Source organism: Eschrichtius robustus, chromosome 12 (assembly GCF_028021215.1).
Source record: "Eschrichtius robustus isolate mEscRob2 chromosome 12, mEscRob2.pri, whole genome shotgun sequence".
Taxonomy (NCBI): Eukaryota; Metazoa; Chordata; class Mammalia; order Artiodactyla; family Eschrichtiidae; genus Eschrichtius; species Eschrichtius robustus.
The window spans coordinates 48018816-48039118 of NC_090835.1; the positions used below are offsets into that span (position 1 = coordinate 48018816).

Genomic DNA, 20303 nt, shown 5'->3' on the forward strand with positions numbered 1-20303 from the left:
TCACCACAAAAAAATGGATTTTATTCCAGGAACACAAGGAAATTTCATTTGGAAACTTGCCAGCAGAATCGATTCTGAAAAGAATGATAAAACCATAACATTACACCAACAGATTTTTAAAAGTCTGACAGAACTTAGCATCCATTCCTAATAAAAACTTAAGTATAATTATTTGCTATAGGGTATACTACATGCCAAGTATTGTTTCAAGTGCGTTACACCTACGAACTGATTTTATCCTCAAGGCCCTATGAGGTAGCTCCATTTTACACATGGAAGACAAAAGGAAGCAAAGCAACTTGCCCAGGATCACACACCTAAAGAAAGTGGTGGAGGCAGGATTTGAACCTAGGCTTCCAGGCACAAAATCTGTGCTCTTTACCACGATAACATATTGCTTCTTCTAAAAATAGGAATAGAAGAAAACTTCCCAAACAGAGTAGAGTATTTATCAGAAACAATGAGGGTGAACGCCATATAAAACTGTGAAATCCTAAAGAACCTTTCTCCTGAAAGTTAGGAACAAGACACTGAAAGCCTGTTATTCACTATTCAACATTTTTAAAATATTTGTGCTCATGCACGACGTAAGTGGCATACAGATTAGAATTAAGAGAACACTAATCGTTATTTATTGTATACCTAGAAAAGCTAGGAAATGAAACTGAAAAACTCTTCAAACCAGAACTAATCTAGCAAGGTAATTGGATCCAAGTAAAATTTTTTTTAAAATCACTAATTATTAAAATACTAGCAATAACCAGTAGAAATCGAGGTGTGGCTTTCAAACGTAGCCCCTTTTCCTCCAACCAAGAGCCTGAGTGCTTTTCTAGCAAGTGAGGACATTCACTGCTACTTAGCACCTACCCCAGACGGGTGGTGGTCAGCTAACAGGGTTATGAACAGTGCTGGATCCCTCCCTCCAGAGACTTAGTGTGGTACAGTATGAGCAGAACCAGAAGATAAAAAATTACAATACTCGACAGAGGGTTCTCTACTAAAGACATAACCAGTCATGTTGAAATCAGAGTAGAGGGTTGGACCTGTGTGTTCATATGGGGTTAGGCTCTCCCCTGGAATCTGGGAGCTTCCAAAGTAAAACACTTTAAAAAAGAAAGTCCTATCGGTTTAAAAAGAATGAAAATAAACACCAAAAATATAGCTATAACAGAAATTTAAAATATTCACAAATGGCAAATTTCCAGTTCTGTCCTTAGTTCAGTAATTTTTTAGGCTCCTAATAAACACTCTAACCTTTTCTGAGATGCCTCACCCAGAATCATATCTAATTCTTATTTTCTTGAGCCCCAACTCTCTTCCCCTTCTTCTCCACTGTCTCAGAGACATAAATCACAGCTCAAAAAATCTCTCTCCTCTAGGTTATGTGCCTGACATTGCCCCTCTAACCTCCTCCTCCTCTGCCACACTGCTGATCCTGTCATATTGCTAAGAGGAAGAGGATAGCTACCAGGGGCAAAGATGCCCTAGCATTGAGGCCCTACTACAAGGATGGAAAGAAAAACTTGTGTCTGATACATGACTGTAGAAGAGGAAATCCCCTGAAAAGATTTTGTTTCTTATGTCTTTGAGGTATGAAAGTTGGCCCAGAAGATAATCACAATAATTAAGCGTACACCTCTCACCTAAAAATCAGATGACAGTTGCAGGCATCTAGAACTAGTTGGTAAGAAAATCAGAATGGTGTGACTCTATTATCTTGTCACAAACTTCATTACTGTTCATTCCAATCATCCAAGAATGCTAGGAACTGAAATTACCACGGAAGTTGAGTCTTCTTTGCAGTAAACTTTGATGCTGTTCTTAACTTGTTCACTTAGACAGCAGGGTGGAGAAAGCTAGTACAGAACTGGAGTCCGTGTTCATGGCAAAGTACATATCACTGGAACATGACAGCTGCCTCCAATACCTAGATACATACATACACACACACACCTGCACAAACTCAAACACAAATCCATTAACTGTCTGAGGCTGAGGTAACAGTAGTAAGACTCTAAAGGACACAAGGAGAAGATATGAATGAGGCCTTTGTATGTGATATCTTTAGAAATTTTAGGTCTGGTGGTGAAAGGGGAGTTCATGCCCACTTCAAGCATGGCTCAGTTGGAGAGGTGAGTTTTAAAAAGCTATTTAACAACTAGAATATGTAAAGTATTATCTATATGCTAAAAGAAACAGATACTATACCCAACCTCAAAGCCTACATGAAGTTAGTATAAAAGGACACAAAGGGGCATTAGGTTGAGAACTGACAAGGCAATTATATAACAATTACAAATTATAGCACAGGTTAATTCAAAACACTGAGGTCAATCAACAGGTTAGGAGGAAAAAAGGAGCATTTGAAGAAGACAGTCCTTCAGAGATGACCTAGATCTGAAAGGTTCAAGGGACACAGATTGGCAAACAGGAAGAAAAGCTTTTCTAGGTAGAGAACACAAGTGATGAGTCTAGATTAAAGTAGTTTTAAAAGGGCCACATTCAAGAGGTAGAAAGAATGACTCAGAGTCTTGGAGAATGACTTGATATAAATGGTAAAATGGAGGAGGTGGAATAGAATAAGGAAATATCTCTTTCCTTAAGAATATAATTATGGAACAAATAATTAAGAAACAAGATAGATTTTAATTTTTTTAAAAAGTGAAAGAAGGGGATTCCCTGGTGGTCCACTGGTTAGGACTCCTTGCTTTCACTGCTGAGGGCGTGGGTTTGATCCCTGGTCGGGAAATATCCCCTGCAAGCTGCATGGCACGGCCAAAAAAAAAAAGGTGAAAGAAAAAGGAAACCTACAAGCACATGAAATGTGTAGTCCTTAGTGGGGAAGGACCGTACTGTTACTCCCACTCTCCCACCTTCCTGACCACCAGAGAGCATTTAGGGAATGATCCACTTTGAATAGTGGTTCCAAGAAGGGACCAGGGTGAGCATACTTCTTATATAGAAATCTTAACTCAGAGTTCCTTGCTGTCTTAGAGAATCATGCCTTAAGAAACAGACCGAGCCAGACCTGAGTGCTTTTCTCCAGTGTGAGTTCGCTGGTGGTGATTGAAAGTAGAACGCTGACTGAAGGCTTTCCCACACTCAATACATTCAAAGGGTTTCTCTCCAGTGTGAACTCTTTGATGCACAGTGAGTTGTGAGCTGTCACGAAAGGCTTTCTCACAATCTTTGCATTTATATGGTTTCTCCCCAGTATGGGTTCTCTGATGTACCATAAGGCTAGAATTATGACTGAAGACCTTCCCACATTCGTTACATTCATAAGGTTTCTCACCAGTGTGAATTCTCTGATGAATAATGAGGTATGAGTTTTGATTGAAGGATTTTCCACATTCATTGCATTTATAGGGCTTTTCACCCGTGTGAAGTCTCTGATGTCGAATGAGACATTTACTCAGACTGAATGCCTTACCACACTCATTACATTCAAAGGGTTTTTCTCCAGTATGAATTCGCTCATGGTCAGCAAGTTGAGAGATCTGATTGAAGGCTTTCCCACACTCACTGCATTTGAATGGTTTTTCGCCAGTGTGGAGGTTCTGATGTCGAATAAGACATTTACTTCGACTGAAGGCCTTGCCACATTCATTACACTCATAAGGCTTCTCCCCAGTGTGGATTCTCTGATGGTCAATAAGATTTCTGTTAGAACAGAAAGCTTTCCCACACTCATTACACTTGTAAGGTTTCTCACCAGTGTGAAGTACCTGATGGCGGACAAGGCTTTTACTCCGACTAAAGACCGCTCCACATTCATTGCATCCATATGGTTTCTCCCCAGTATGGGTTCTCTGATGGTCAAAGAGTTTGGAACTCTCATTGAAAGCTTTTCCACATTCAATACATTTATACGGTTTCTCCCCAGTATGGAGTCTCTGGTGTTGAATGAGATGGGAGCTGTGGCGATAGGTCTTTCCACAATCACTGCATTCATAGGGCTTTTCCCCTGTGTGGATTCTGAGATGGACTATGAGCTGAGAGGTCTGCCTGAAGGTCTTGCCACACTCATTGCACTCATAGGGTTTCTCCCCAGTGTGGATTCTCTGATGCCCAATGAGGTGAGAACTCCAATTAAAAGCTTTGCCACATTCATCACATCGATAGAATTTCTGTCCCTTCAGAACTCCTTGATGTTCTGTAGGACTGGAGGACAGGTCTGGATGTCCCCCAAGTTCCTTATATTCATCACACCCATCTTTTGTGGATTTATTTTTATCTTTCTGTGTTATTTCCAAGAAATCGCTTTCCAGTCTGGTCCCTTCTTCACCTGAGGGCTGAACTTCTAGCTTCTCTAAAGTCTCTTCACAGGCATCTCCAGCTTCTGGTCCTCCAGGAATCATTCCACAGAGTACTACTGAGGTCCTATCAGATGACTTCAAAACTTTAGAAACTTCCTGCTTTGGAGGCAACTCTGAACTCTCCATCCTGTTCTCACCTGCTGCCAAAAGAAAGAAGAAAACAACTTTCACTCATTTCTTGTCCTACTGAAGAAAGAGAATCATCAGGAGTCTATGTACTTGAAAAAACTTCACATTACAGGTAAGGAATGAGGAGACACATTAAGAACAGGAGAGAAAATGGGAAATGGCTCAAATTTTTCTTCATGGACAGGAAAACAAAGAAGGGAAGCTGGTCAGTGGAGGAGGGTGGAAGAACAGCCCTCAGGACAGAGGGATGCTGAGCCAGCACAGCCAGGTGAAAAGGCCAGTTGAAAGGCAAGAGACCAGACTGTAAAGCATGGTGTGATCTTCCAGAAGTCACTTAGATGCGACGTCTCCTTAGTAAATAGAGGAACCCTAAGGTCCTTTCCAACCATGACATTGTATGGTTCCACAGTTCTCAGCAAAGATGTAGGGGAGAGAGAGTGGTGGCAAATACCTCAAATCAAATAAGAGAAACAATGTGGGCAAACCTGAGAGTAGAAAGGAAATTTATATTATGAGGATGTGATTAGGGAAAAGTGTACATAAAGAAGTGATTCTGGTGTAACAGGACAGTGACAAGATTTGGAGAAGCCATGGGTAGAGAAATACCGGGGAAAAGTATTGAAGGGGAAAGCAAAGCTGTAAAATTGGGCACCCCCTAGTCCCTGGAGCATTGGACTGGTAGGTGCCAGTAGGCACTCCTATAAAAATTAATTTTTATAACTTGAAACGTAAATCAAAATACATGTTTTGTATCTTGATAATCTGGAGTCATAATGAGACTGAACAGCTGAGTATCTACTTTTGAATTCTAGAATTTTTGAATACAAAAGTTGGGAGAAGGCAGAGCAATCATGGTCATAGCTAAACACAAAAATATTGGTTCCTTTCAATCACATCTTAACCAAGGCCGCAAGCCATCATACCACCTTAGCATATGGAAAGTTAAAGATATTTGGTTCCTTGATTCTAAGCTCACCCTCTCCAGAGTAGGCTACCGTTATTAGACTGGTCAACCCCAGAACCTGCCCTGACAACAGCCCCTTCCAGGAAGCAGCCCTGCCCCAGTCTTTCTGAAGGGGAAGCTGAGGCAACCATGCTTTGTGCCAAACAACCCAGCTCATCCCATGATGGACAACAGGTGACTGGAACAGGGCCAAGCACCAGACGCAAGTGTAGCTTATCTGTAGATTAGTCATCAGCCTCTGCGTGGCCTGGGCCAAAGTTCTGCTCAAACAAAGATGATATTTAATGGCTGAACCACCCGTGGAGTTCCTCTCTACATAAATTCTGAACTGAAGGTAGGACAAGATGAAGGAAATTACAAGTAGAAGCCGAAGCTGAAATGATGCATGGAGAGAAGGCAACCATCAGGAGCCACAGCAAGCAGAACATAGGAGGAAACACAAAGTCTAATTAAGAAGGAGCTCAGAGGGGGAAAAAAGATTCAGAGTAAAGAGAATGGGTATCAGTGGGAGGAGAAAACGGATACGCAGGGCACAGCTGTCTTACGACACTGGTGTAAAAATCCTTTCACTTCCACTGCTGAGGTTCCCAGGTTCCCAGGTCCCCACAAGGCTTCATTTCCCGAAGTCTGGTCTAGCTGGTCAGTCTGCTCAGGGCTTCCATTCCTTTAGTCTTACTGTAAGTAACTTAGCTCATCCCTTACAATAACTAACTGAATGGCACTCTACTCCTTCCAACTACAAACTCTAATAAACTGGCCCAGCTCAATTAATAATAGGAGAATGTTAATAACTATTAAAGTGGGTGATGATGGAGAGGGGTTCATTATACTATTCTCTCCCTTTGTGTTTTTATATTTTCATAATAAAAAGTTAAAAAAGAAAACGAATATACCAAAGAACGTGTAAAGAAGACAGACTCTAAGTACCGGGGAACAGAGTCATTACCCAGTGAGGCCAGGCTGCGGCAATTTTCCAGCATGATGTTCCGGTACAGGGCTGCTCTCTGGCTGAGTGCCGGACCTTTCCACTTCTGCTGAGTATAGTCCACAGACAGGAACTCGAACACTGCAGCCTCCTGGAATGACAAGTTTCTACTGCTCAGGGACATTCCCAGTCTGAGGGGCAGAGTCATTAGCGGCACTGAGAGCACAGGGTCAGGGCCCTGGTGGCAAAAGGGGTGGGGGTGGGTGGGAAGCTGGAAGGACACATTAATAAAAGGAGATGTCCAGGGCAAGATACAGTCAATGAATTCAGTGGATGGGAGCAGCTCCAGGGGAAGCAGTTAGGCGGGGAAGCCACAGCAGCAGACTCAGAATGGGCCAGAGGCCCGGAGATGAGCTCTAGCTATTCCTGGGCCACAGACTTGGAACTCAGGAAGCTCACCTGGGGCCTGACCATCCGGAGCACAGTTGCCGCTGCTTGGTCTCCTACGTTCCCCACTTGGGGAAGGGCAGGCACTGGGGAAGCATGCTGAGCTGAGGGAGGAAAGAAAGCTCTGAGTGGGACCAGCCCTGCTCTTGGCTCCAATGAGGTCTCTATCCCAGCAAGTGGATTCAAGAGAACCCAGGTGGCTCCACACACACGGACCCTCATCCCTGTTCCATAAACACGTTATCCTTTGTGAGCTGTGAACTTTTCCTGGAGGCACAGAGGGTCCCTGTTCAAACCAAACTGGCGGCTCCTTCCAGCCCTCTCTCTGCCACTCTCAGAAGGAAGCTACATTTCTGACCACCTTCTCTCTCCCATGGCTTCCCCAGCAGCAGCCTGCCTGGCCTCCCCCTCACCTCTCTGCCCCTCATTCCCTGGCTTCTCTTCCTTCACCTGCCCTCTCATCACGGACACTGTAGGCATTCAGGTCTCAGAGCTTCTCCTTTCCTTCTCTCAGAGATCTCATTCTCTAATGCTGCTCTGCCAGTTCCTTGTTCTCTCCTCCACATCTAACACAAGCTCTAATTGCCTACTGAACATTTCACCTGGTGCTCCATAGTAGCATAAACTCAGTGTCAAAAGCACATCTTCTTACTATCTTCATTTCCTATCTTCCCACGTTTTGTTAATGATTCCAGACATCAGTCAAAACCTTTAATTTACACTCTCTTTTCTTTAAACCCACATCTAACAGATATTCCCCAAACTGATATTCAGATTCAACACAACCCCTTTCAGAAACCCAGCTGGTTCCTTTTGCAGAAATTGACAAGCTGATAATAAAATTCACTGGAAATTCAAGAGTTCCAGTACAAGGCAAAAGAAACTTGAAAAATAAAAATAAGCTGAGGGAACTCCCTGGCTGTCCAGTGGTTAGGACTTGGCACTTTCACTGCCATGGCCTGGGTTCAATCCCTGGTCAGGGAAATAAGATCCCACAAGCCACACGGCACAGCCAAAAAAAAAAAAAAAAAAAGTTGAAGGATTCACACTTCACAATTTCAAAACATTTGACAAAGCAACACTCATCAAGACAGTGTGATACTGGCATAAGGATAGACATATATCAGTGAAATAGATTAAGAGTACAGAAATAAACCCATACATCTATAGTCAACTTATTTTTGATGGAAGTCCCAAGACCACTCAAAGGGGAAAGAGACTTTTCAACAAATGGTGCTGGGACAACTGGATGTACTCATACAAAAGAATGAAGTTAGACCCGTACCTCAGACTATGTATGAAAATTATATGGACAGCAGGCCTTGGCACCTGTTGCAAACTGGCCCCACTGCTCTGTGTACCAGATCACAGATGATAGCTAGCTTTCCCTGAGAGCATGGAACCCTCTGTCTCCCACGATGTTATTAAGCAAATTTTTAGAAAATCACTACCTTCATCCACGATTAAAATAGAGGCCATCATCTCCTATATTTGCTACAAACCAATACCTAGGCAATGTCTCCTGGACTCAGCGAGCACTGCTGGGACTGACAAAAAAGATACAACCGTAAACTGAGATGGGAAGAAGGCTCACACCAGAAAGCCTGTCACCACCCAGATAAAAGAAACTGCAGTGCTGCTACAAGGGGATGGAGAATCAATTGAAGAACTACTTTGGAAGCTGCTGAAGTTTTGGCAGAGAAATGAAGCTTTGCTGAGAAACAAGGGGGTGGGGTAAGGAAAATAAGTACACAGAGAAAAACAAAAGCAAAGGAAAACTGAGAAGTGATAAGGTACATAACTGAAGGCCTGTAAAAAGAGACTTGAAGACACAACAAGAGGAGGCTGAAGAGGAAAGGTGCCTCCGGAGCGGCAGGGGCAGGCTCCAGCCTTGCTGAGCCGCAGCAGCACCGATGGGAGCTGCTCAGGAGGAAGCTGAGAGTCACAGGAAGAGGCGAGAGACTTTCCCAGCCAAACTTGCAGAACAGACTGGGGAAGAGAAAGGCACTCAGGTGCAGAGAAATCCGGGAGTGAGACACAACAGAATGAACTGGAGACCAGAGAGAAATATTTTGAAGAAACACACCCAGCGGGAAATGTAAATGGCACTGACCTATCTCAGGAAATTGAGACCCACAGGGAAATTAGCACCAAACAGCCTCCAAGCTGACCTGTTCTGAAGCAGCTGCTGCAGAAATGTCCAAAGAGGTCAGTGAAGTAATTGTAAAGAGGTGATGAGAAGACGGACCAACAGAAAAATGAGGGCAACTGCCTGTGAATATGGTAAAAGATTCCAGCCCTCTGAGCCCAGCCTCTGCAACCATGAACATGGATAAAATTTAGTGACTTCCTGGGACTTCCCCGGTGGTCCAGTGTTAAAGAGTCTGCCTTCCAATGCAGGGGACGATGGTTCAATCCCTGGTCAAGGAACTAAGATCCCACATACACCATAACTAGAGAGCCCATGCGCCATGGAGCCCAAGTGCCACAACTAGAGAGAAGCCCGCGCACCACAACTCCCACATGCTGCAACAAAGATCCCACATGTTGCAACTAAGACCTGACACAGCCAAAAAAAATTAAAAAAAAAAAGAAAGAAAACCATTCCTTTAAAAGAAAAAAAAAGTTAATGACCTCCTGGGCCTTTCGAAGTCTGAATGAAAGCCCCACAGCATAGTAAAGAGATGGAGCCAGTGAGCTGAAACTGCCCAATTAAATTCAGGTATCCTAATGCCTCAGGGTTCCTTCCAAGTCCCAACTAGCTTCTGAGGACAGAAGAAAAGCTTCATTCATCAACTTGTTAAGATTATACCACAAATGGGAGCCCCCGGCCTGGGGGGCAACCTGAGATGGAGCAGGCCTCTTCTCCCCCAGAGCTCCATCCCTCTGCCCAGTTTCATTCCCAAATGAAAATGGCTTTCAGAAGAACAGGGGAAATCCCAAGCAATCATGTGGGCATTTTTCAGGGACATTTTCTTGTTTCTGTCATTTTGCTTTATCATCTTATATGCAATGTAATTTTGATCTCCTTTTAAAATCCTCATTAAGTAGTCTCCTGTCCTCATGTTTTTCCTGCCCAGTGAGAGGGTACATAAGGTTTACTTTATACACTGATAATAAGCAAATAAGTTCCTAAGGCAATTGCCACTAAAGAAAGATTGCTTCTACGAAATAATGCCATTTGCAGCAACATGGATGCAACTAGAGATTATCATACTAAGTCAAGTAAGTCAGAAAGAGAAATGAATATCATATGGTATCACTTATATGTGGAATCTAATATTTGGCACAAATGAACCCATCTACAAAACAGAAACAGACTCACAGACATAGAGAACAGGCTTGTGGTTGCCAAGGGGGAGGGGGTTGGGGGAAGGAAGGACTGGGAGTTTGGGATTAGCAGATGTAAACGATTATATATAGGATGGATAAACAACAAGGTCCCACTGTATAGCAGAGGGAAATATATTCAATATCCTGTGATGAACCATAATGGAAAAGAATATTTTAAAAGAGAAGTCTGTATGTGTTTAACTGAGTCACTCTGCTGTACAGCAGAGATTGGTGCAACATTGTATATCAACTATACTTCAATTTAAAAAATTTTTTTAAAAGAAAGATTGCTTCTAGTACACATTTAAAATGTTAAAATAATATTTATACCAATTTGCCAATTAAAAAATGAGCTCAACCTAGTGCCCAAAATTTGGTTTCTAAGTACCACTCTGCAATAAATGAAACCAGGAATCCTTGCAGAAATGGCTGATTCCAGGGCTGGGGGAGGTAAAAACACAAGATGAGTAACTTGTGGTGCCTGAAAATCAGAGAAAGACACACAACAGGATGGAAGCATGTAAGGGGAAACAGAAGCCAACTTGAAAGAGCTCCCAATAGCCAAAATCAGAATAACTTAAGCCACAAAATAAATAACAATACATGCAATAAACCCCCAAAATAAACACTGAACATCACACACTGATGTAACTGATATAATTAAGTAAATAAACAAAAGGGAGAAAAGGCACAACTCTTCCTCACAAAGAATTCCAGTTAACAAATGTAGAAGAAAAAATAGAAATGAAAGGCACCTAGAAGAACAACACAATAATAACTGCTACAGACAAGATCCACCAAGAAATGCTAATTAGTGGCTAAAAGTTGAGGAGAAAGACTATTTCTATGCAAAGTCTCAAAACGTCTTCCTCAAAATAATTACTAATTACAAAGGAAAGACAGCAACTTTACAGTGATGAAACTTGGCAGAAATACTGGATCAAAAGTAGTATCACTAGTAAGAAGACATATTGACATCATCCTCAATCTAAGCAGGAGAACATCTGACAAAACCAAATCGAGAGGGTCATTCTAAAATTACAAATATAAAATACTTCAAAAGTGTCAAGATCATGAAAAACAAGTAAAACTGAGGAAATGTCAGACTGAAGGAGAACAAGAAGACATGACAATTAAATGGAATGAGGGATTCTAGATTGGATCCTGGAACAGAAAAAGAACATTAGTGAGGCAGTGACGAACCCTAAATAAATCAGCAGTTTAATTAACAGTATTGGACCCCTGTACATTTCTTAAGTTTGATGACTATACTATAGCTATGCAAGATACTACCTTTAGGCAAAACAGGTAAAGATATAAGGGAACTCTGTAAAGTTCGCACACCCTCTGTGAGTCTACAATTGTCAAAATAAAAAGGTTTTTTTTTTTTTTGGCCGCACCATGCAGCATGCGGGATCTTAGTTCCCTGTCCAGGGATTGAACCCGTGCCCCCGCATTGGGAGCACTGAGTCTTAATCACTGGACCACCAGGGAAGTCCCAAAATAAAAAGGTTTTTAAACTGAAGAAGTCTGAGTTACTGTGTTTATTTCTATCTAGAAATATTGAGGGACCTCTTCCAGACAGTTTCTGATATTAAAAATACTGAAGATTGCAAAGTAAAATGACTTATATTTTACTACATTTTCTGTATTTTTGCTCTGGAGAATGACAGCATAGAATGCTCATGCACTAATGCTTCCTGGATACCAGAGCCACAGAAAACTTAACCTTGGCATAGTTACTATTTTTCATGTTTTTGTCAGTTTCCCTTCCTTATTAGTACATATAGAGGTTTATCTTCAAAACAATCCCATCTTTTTGGCTTACTTTTTAAACCAAAATTTGTCTGCCTTTCTTCAGCATTGAGAACAACATGCAAGAGCAGCCTCATTTGTCAGTCCCTGAAAATGCACAGATATACACATGTGTATAACAAATGGAAATTCCCTGAAATCCCTAAGCAAATTACTTCCTTGCAAAATAAGCGACCTGACATTAAGGAGTTTTCAGTTTGGAAGTGAGACAGGCTGGGACCTAGCACCCTTCGCTGCAGTGCCTGCACCTAGACAAACATCTCCTCCACCAACAAAACACAAAGAAACTATAAGGGACTAAAAATAACTGCTTCCAGGCCCAGCTGGGGCAAATTATGAACAACAAGATACAAAAAGACCAAAAACCCAACTGCCACTTCTGAGGAGCTGGGAGCAAAAGCAGAGTATAGCCCATGTACCCTGCACACAGCACCACCAAGGGTGGGTAGACGACCGAAGCCACCCCTCAGTTGGGACCCCCAGACCTACCCCTACCCTCACCCCAAGTAAGAAACCCCACCACCCCTTCAGGGAGCAAGCAAGGGAACCTGTTACTTGTTTTCGCTCCCTCCTGCTGCCTTGCCTGAATTTCTTGTCAGGCCTCTTAATTTCTATTGATTAAGGAGGCCAAGAACCCTGGTTGGTAACAGAACCACAAACAGTTTGAAAGAGGATGGTGTTCTTTTCCTTGCCACCACTCTTAACTTAGGAAGGAGAACATTTTCTTATTTCTTAAGCCTATATGTCAGACGACAGTAGAGTAGTTTTAGGTTAGTGCTGTAACTTGTGTTTAAAAACTGCATTTTATAGACACTACTCTTTTATTTTGAAAACAGAAATAATCACCCTAGTAAAGAATTTGCTATTTTTCTGCACAAACGTCACTTGCTCGGCATTTACAGCTTCATGTAATGTGCATTATACGAAATTAACTGCAAACAAAATGTTTTATTTTAATTATACTTGCAAATATATATCTCAGTGGTGTCATAATGCTGGCATCAATTTTAACCAATATATGAACAAATGCATTCCGGAAGCTGAAGATATAATTTTCAAGAAGCAACAGTACGAATATACTTAATGCTACTGAATTATACACTTTAAATGGTTAAAATGGTAAATTTTTATGTATCATATGGTAAATGTTATGCATATATTATCACAATACTGTTTTATTACAATACTAAAAATTTTTTAAGCAATAGTAGGATCCTGTTTCGTAGTTAAAAATTTACATATACGTGTAAGAGTTTGCATAATCATGCACAAATTTTAAAAGGTAAGGAAGCCTCCAGACAAAAACAGTTAACGGACTGCAGTTACTTTTACTTTTCTCACGCTCACCCGCGTCATCTAATTACCTGTAATGAATACGCTTTGTTTGCATAATTGGGAGAAGTAATAAAACACAGAAACCAGTACTCCAAATTCGCGCCCCGGGCAGCGAAGCGCAGGCAGATACGCCCTCACCGGGGCGGGTAGGGCTTCCAGGCCAGACCCCCGCCCGGGCGCAGCCTCCAGGTCAAGCCTCACCCGCCGCCCCCGGGGAACCCCGCGCCCGCACGGCAGCCCCCGACGCCCCCTGTTGCCCCGCTCACCGACGCCCGCGGTCGCGAGACTCTCAGTCCGCGGACTGCACGACCAGCCCCGCGCCAGCCCCCTTTCCGGGCTCTCCGCTGGCCCGTATCGCGCACGCGCATCGCCGCTCCGGGCCTCTAGGCCCCTCTAGGAAGCAGGGAGGGCCAACGTCTCGGCTTCTCCCGGGCCCTAGTGCCTTTCTGGGCGGCCTCTGAGCCCAGCCCATAGGCTTGTCCCCGACACTCCCCACCTAACCCACTGGACGCCTGCCTTCTGTTCGTGCCCCAGATCTCTATCAGACTTGTCCTGTTTTCCTACACCCCTCCCCATGTGTGTGCAGGGCTTCCCTCCAGGGCTCCCTCCCCCCAGAGAAGAATGACATCAAAGCTGTTTCTTATCCCCAGCTACTTGGGTGGACCCCAACTGGGTCTTTCCTTGCGAGGTGCTACTGGCTCAACAGAATGAGACCAGGTTCAGCAGAGCAGAAACTTTATTTGTTGATCAAGGAATGAGGAGGGGAGAGCTCCTGTTCTGAAGCCCCCTTCCCGTTGAGGGAGGGAAGCCTGCAACTTTTAAGGGGTAAGAGGTGGGTGTGCCATCAGAATTTGGGGGAAGAGGTGGAGATTTCCAGAAACAGCAGGAGCAAGAGCATTCCTCTGGGCTCCCTTGCACTCAGCACTAGTTGTGCCTAGCAAAGTGCGAGTCTCCACTTTGGGCAGAGATCCTAGCATGATAATGAAGCAAAGGCAACTTTCACACACTTCCATCTCATCTGCACAGGTGTTGCCCTCGTGGTCGGGCTAGAACATGTTCAGGAGAGTTGACTTTTGCCATCTTGGGCCTTTCTGTCTCGGGCCGGTTCTTCGGTTTTGCTTATGTGGCCTTCTGCCTTCCTTTCTATTAAGCAAGCACGGCTGTGGCATAGATTAGCAGATTGTGGCGTGGGAACAAAAAGAGAAAGTAGGTTAGCCTCTGTACAGGTGTGGGTCTCTTTCCGGTGACAAAGCCAGGAGTCAAGATAGCGACCAGGCTGGCCAAAAGGAGCTGTTAAGGGGACCACTCATTACTCCCTGGGACCCCTTTCAACAAGGGGAACCAGATCCTCAGGGAGGCTCTGCTCCAGGACAGTCTCTTCCCCCATCACCACCACAACCAGGGGTACTTGCTTATTCCCAGCCCACAGGCACACAAAACTCTACCTTCCCACAGCTTCCAGCTCTTTTATCTTATGGGTGATTTCTAACAAGGCTCACCTAGTGGGTGAACAATGGTACTATTTGCCAATATGTGGAATCCTGGAGGAGTAGGTTTGGGGATAGAGAGGCTGCTTGAAGAAGGGCTGAAGTCACATCAGGAGACTGCCCAGTCCCTGTAGGAGCAAATGTCTTCTATCGACAGCATCAGAGAACCTGGAGGGTGTGGAGCCAATGCCATAAAGACTACCTGCTGCCATTGGAGGACACGTGCAAGCTGCTGTGTCAAGGGGCCAGATAGCTGTCCTGGTTGCCCTCTGGTACATGCACCCTAGTGCCAGGCCTCAGCATGTTGCCAACTGATGTTTCAGTAGGAGGGGTGCTCATCCGTGCGCTGAGGCTCTGTTCCAGCCGTCCGAACCACCCCAGGTTCTTTGTCAATGCCCCAGCCGCCAAGGATGGAAAGAGAGAATGGATCCTGGCACCAGAGAGCTGTTGATGAGATGAGACACAAACCAACGGCACAGCATAAATGAGGAGGGTTCAAGCGGCAGCATATAAAAAGTGTAATTGGGGACTTCCCTGGCGGTCCAGTGGTTAAGGCTCCGCGCTTTCACTGCAGGGGGCGCGGGTTTGATCCCTGGTCGTGGAACTAAGATCCCATATGCCTCGTGGCGTGCCCCGCCCCCAAACTAGTGTAATTGTTAAGAAAACACAACATGGGGTTCCCGGGGGTCGGCGGGTGAGGCTTGGCCTGGAGGCTGCGCCCGGGCGGGGGTCTGGCCTGGGAGCCCGACCCGCCCCGGTGAGGGCGTATCTGCCTGCGCTTCGCTGCCCGGGGCGCGAATTTGGAGTACTGGTTTCTGTGTTTTATCACTTCTCCCAATTATGCAAACAAAGCGTATTCATTACAGGTAATTAGATGACTCGGGTGGGGTGAGCGTAAGAAAAGTAAAACCCCAGGGCTAGCGATATTTGGAAACTATTACCACCCCTAGGAGCAGGCTACCTGACAGAAGCTGTGACCTTCAGTTCAGGGACACGCCCAACCCCATGGTCCAACACACAGTGAGCTGGGGTAATAAGTTTCCTGACTCTGCCTTTGATCTCCTGCCAGGGCCTGCCACTGGCCCAACTGTGAACAAAGAGTATCTCTCATCACCCAATTATATAAGGGTTAAGTTGCAACCCACTGCACTCTGCACCCCGAGAGGAATTCAGGATGAAAAAAGGATAAGGTACTCTGTGCTTTGGATAAACAGGCCCCTAGATAGTTAAATGTATATCTCAGGAAGAATTTCAATGACCCTAGATTCTTGCATCTTCCCCTACACCGAAAAGCAATGAAATTATTAACTTAAGGTGTCTGTTCTTTGTGACCAGCAGTAGGTCTTTTACCATGATGTATGCTTGCCTACATGTATTTCCTAGCCAAAAGAAAAGGAAAAAACCATATATGAACTGGTTCCCCCCCCACCTCTTCAGAGAAGTTCCTCAGAGCTACTGAGAGGCTGTCTCCTGGTCTCTAGTCCTCAGCAAGACCCTGAACAAAATGTAAACTCACAACTCTTATGTTGTGTGTTTTTCTTTGAGTCAACATGACTCAACTGGAAGCTGGCGGAAGAAGGTCAGCTTCTCAGGTCTCAGGACAGCGTTGAGAAGGATTGAGAGTGAATATGGGGGAGAACTGGAAAATATCCAACATACCCAAAAAGGAAAGTGGGAACTGCTCATCTATACAGTTTTCCTTCTGAAATAATGTTCTTAGCAACTTGTCTCCAAGGAGTGGGTGAATGGGTAAAGGATTGGACATCTGCCACCACACACAGGAAAGAATTTTGAGTCTTGTCTCATCAACTGAAAGAAAAACACACAACATAAGAGCTGGTAGATTGGGTTTTACTGAGGACTATAGCCCAGAAGACATCCTCTCAGTAGCTCTGAGAGAGCTGCTCTGCAGAGATCGAGGAGAAGCCAGTACACGTATGATTGTGTCTAGGGAATACGTGCTGTCAAGCATACATCTCAGTGAAAGGTCACAAGGAACAGGTATCTCAGTTAATGATTTTAGTGCTTTTTCTATGTTTGGGAAAATGCAAGAATCCAGACTCATTAAAATTCTTCCTGAGATATACATCTAACTGTCTAAGGGGCCTGTTTTTCCAAAGCACAGAGCGCCTCATCCTGGTTTTCATCCTGAATTCCTCCTGGGGTGCACTGTCGGTCAGCAGCTGCAGTGGCAAATGAATTAATCCTTGTAGAACTGGATGATGAGCAACATTTTTTGTTTTACAGTCTGTTTGAGAACACAGTGTTCCCATCACAGAGGAGCTCGAGCAGGTTCTGTGTTTGGGGTGTGCTTATGCAACGGGACAGCAGCTAACATAGACAGCACCCAGACTGGTGTGGTCAAACAGATCCAGCAGATCGGCCCCTCCAGCGTTTGCACCGCTGCAGAAGCAGTCTCTTTGCTCTGTTTGCTCTGCTCAGAGAGCAGCTCTGTTTTGAAGTCCTGCCCCGCTCCCTGAGGCTCAGCCCACCTCAGCCACTACCTGATTTCTCTGAGAGCCACAGCACAGAGCCTGTAGCAAGGAGGTCTCTTCCCTCCTCCGGTTGGGGGCCTATTCTTGGAGCTCTGTTTCCTCAGTGTTTTACCTCCTTTCACATTGGGCCAGTTTGCTTGGCAGGAGCCCTGGGCAGAGCTTCTCCAACTTTAATGTGCATGGGAATGCAAATCACTTGAGGTTAAACAGGTTTAACTGGTTAAACTGCAGATTCTAATTTGGGAGGTGTGCGAGGGGGCAAAGACTATGTCTGACAAACTCACAGGTGTGCCCATGTTGTGTTCCTGTACCAGGCTTTGAGTAGCAAAGAACTGTGAATGTAAATCACCAGCTCTTAATTCTGCTGCACAGTATAATCCCCTGGGGAGCTCTTAAAGCATTTACATTGCACATCAATTAAGCGCAAAGCTTTGTGGGTGGGGCCCAGGTGTTCCTACTTCTTTAACTCCCCAGGTGATCCCAACATGTAGCCAAAGTTGACAACCTGGGAGCGCAGGATCCTTCCTTTTACCCTGATTCCCTGCAGCGTGCAAAAGCCACAGGCTGAAGAGCTTTGTTCATTTGCGTGTTTTCAAATTTAAAATGCATCAGCTTTTTGCCTCTAAAAAGAAGGGGAAAATCTCCCCCTTAATTTTTTCCCTCCTATTTGAAGTTTGGGTATGGGGAGTGGGAATGTGGTCAGGACTGTGGCCAGAGAAAATAGATCAGAATGTAAGCCTGAGAATCAGCTGTGGCCAAGTGACAGAAAGTAAAATGTCCTGCTGCGATTTTCACCCTTTTTTTAGCCACTCAATCTGGGCCCTGTCTTTGAAGACATAAGGCACTCAAGTACCTACTATGAAAAGAGCCAGTGGTCCAGTGTGGAAAATTGATAAGCCATTTCACTAATAACTTCACATCAAATATTTACAAATGCTAAGTTAAAAAATGTAGGGAATTCCCTGCTGGTCCACTGGTTAGGACTCCGCGATTTCACTGCTGAGGGCGCGGGTTCAATCCTTGTTCGAGGAACTAAGATACTGCAAGCCGAGCAGTGTGGCCAAAAAAAAGAAATAAAGTAACAGGGTTATTTGAGAGTGACTGATTACCATGCCTGTATATTTTCTTAATCACCTCACAGTTCCTGTAGCTCCTAGCACACTCCCTGTCATAGATTGGTTTGGGTTGCCCTAGGAAGTAAGGTAAGTGGGATAGCCACCCAGGACGAATCCTTCCATCTTTTCACTACAGCTTTCCATCATATCCTGTCCCATCTCCATCTAGAGGAAGAGCAGGGGATGGCATGGCTCTGACCTGGTATCCCAGAAGCTACAGAAAGGGGTTTGTGGGTAGGGTAGTGAGGAGGGCTAGTTAGGCTCAAGGACAAGTTTCCAATGAAAAGTCCCTGTCCAAGAATGGGCACCACCCAGAGAAGCAGAGATGATTCAAAATATTAAGGCCAAGAGTATATCAAGAACAACAGGCAAGGATGAAGGTCAAAACTCACATCAGAAAGTCAGAGCAGGCTGGTTCCTAGGCTATAACTGGAAGAGACTTTGTGGCATTATCAGCTGGAGAAGCAGGTACAAAGCAGTACAAATTTTAGTTTGTACATATGGTTATAGCTATTCTGGTTCCAACCATTTTTTTTCTTATCATTTTTGAAAGTTCCCATGTTCCAGTTGGTAAATAGTGGCTGAACTATTTAAACACACGCTGAACCCCACAGGAACTCCCCCGCCAACCAACCCCTCACGGATCACTCATGTGATACAACAATTGAAGAGTTAATGCCTAGCCCATCAAGGACCTGCTTTGATCCATTTAGGCTAGTAAATTGTTAAGAATTTAAATATTACCCCTAAGTGAGAAAGAGACCTAAGTAGCACTTTCAGTTCTGTCTGTGGACTGGAGTCTTTGAAGGGGCCTAATATCCCTCCCTACCTGGAACTCCTCCTCACAGGTAGAATGAGACCAGGTAGGAAGTGTCAGCCAAAAAAATAATGCAGGAGGATGAAAAAAAAAAGTTTATTTGGGATCTTATTGCAATTGCAATAACTGTAATTTGGGAGACACAGATTCAGGTAACTCTCGAAAGAGTATTCCCTGATGGGGAAGAGAAACAGGGGCTTATAAAGACAGAAAGCCACGAGGCTTTCCCTGGTGGCACAGTGGTTAAGAGTCTGCCTGCCAATGCAGGGGACACGGGTTCGAGCCCTGGTCCAGAAAGATCCCACATGCCATGGAGCAACTAAGCCTGTGCACCACAACTACTGAGCTTGCACTCTAGAGCCTGTGAGCCACAACTACTGAGCCCGCGTGCCACAACTACTGAATCCCAGGTGCCTAGAGCCCAAGCTCTGCAACAAGAGAAGCCACCATAATGAGAAGCCCGTGCACCGCAAGAAAGGGTAGCCCCCGCTTGCCACAACTAGAGAAAGACTGCACGCAGCAACGAAGACCCAACGCAGCCATAAATAAATAAATAAATAAATGTGTGTTTTTTTAAGTTATTATAAAAAAAGAGCACGAGGCTGTTGAAAGTTGCCTGGCAAGAATTGTGGTTGGCACTGATATGATCGGAAAAGATTTGTCCTCAGGAATCACAAGTTTTTTTAGAGTGTCAATAAGTAGATATGTTGTTTCTGGCAGATGTTCTGGATGACTTCATTAGGTCAAAAGGTCAGGTTCCACAGGCTAAGACGTGCATAAGTCACGCTTCCTCAATAGCTTGTTAGAGAGCTCTCTTGGCAATACAGACTCCATTTTTATTTTCCTTTCACAGAAGAGCATCTCCTAATTAACTCCTTAGTTGCTGGATCGTATGGATGATCAGGGTTAGTATGATTGTAGAGCAATGAAAGATCAGGTAGATTAAGAACGTTGGGAGAGAGGACTTCCCTGGTGGTCCAGTGTCTAATACTCTGCGCTCCCAGTGCAGGGGGCCCGTGTTCGATCCCTGGTCAGGGAACTAGATCCCACATGCCACAATTAACAGTTCGCATGCCACAACTAAGACCCGGTGCAGCCAAATAAATAAATATTTTAAAAAAA

The 20303-nt window shown here is 44.3% G+C and overlaps 1 protein-coding gene across 5 annotated transcripts; it reads right to left on the reverse strand.

Moving 5' to 3' along the window:
• On the reverse strand, positions 1 to 13617 carry LOC137774180 (zinc finger protein with KRAB and SCAN domains 7-like). 5 transcript variants are annotated; one of them, XM_068559322.1, is made up of 4 exons: positions 13534 to 13617; positions 6797 to 6888; positions 6359 to 6488; positions 1 to 4456 (listed from the first exon to the last, which is right to left on the reverse strand). In XM_068559322.1, exons 2-4 carry the CDS (start codon positions 6809 to 6811, stop codon positions 3006 to 3008), a joined length of 1596 nt encoding a protein of 531 aa, XP_068415423.1. In that variant the 5' UTR covers positions 6812 to 6888; positions 13534 to 13617; the 3' UTR covers positions 1 to 3005. The 5 variants fall into 5 exon arrangements, with proteins under 5 accessions (XP_068415423.1, XP_068415424.1, XP_068415422.1 ...); XM_068559323.1 differs by lacking the exon at positions 6797 to 6888 and having other exon boundaries at positions 1 to 4459; positions 13534 to 13601; XM_068559321.1 differs by lacking the exon at positions 13534 to 13617 and having other exon boundaries at positions 1 to 4459; positions 6797 to 6950.
• Between the last annotated feature and the right edge of the window lie 6686 nt (positions 13618 to 20303).

Excerpts from the sequence above, each read along its gene's own strand:
- LOC137774180 (XM_068559321.1), bottom strand. Across the intron at positions 4,460-6,358 it reads CCGCAGCCTGGCCTCACTGG|CAGGTGAGAACAGGATGGAG; the intron begins GTAATGACTCTG and ends TTCTTTTGGCAG.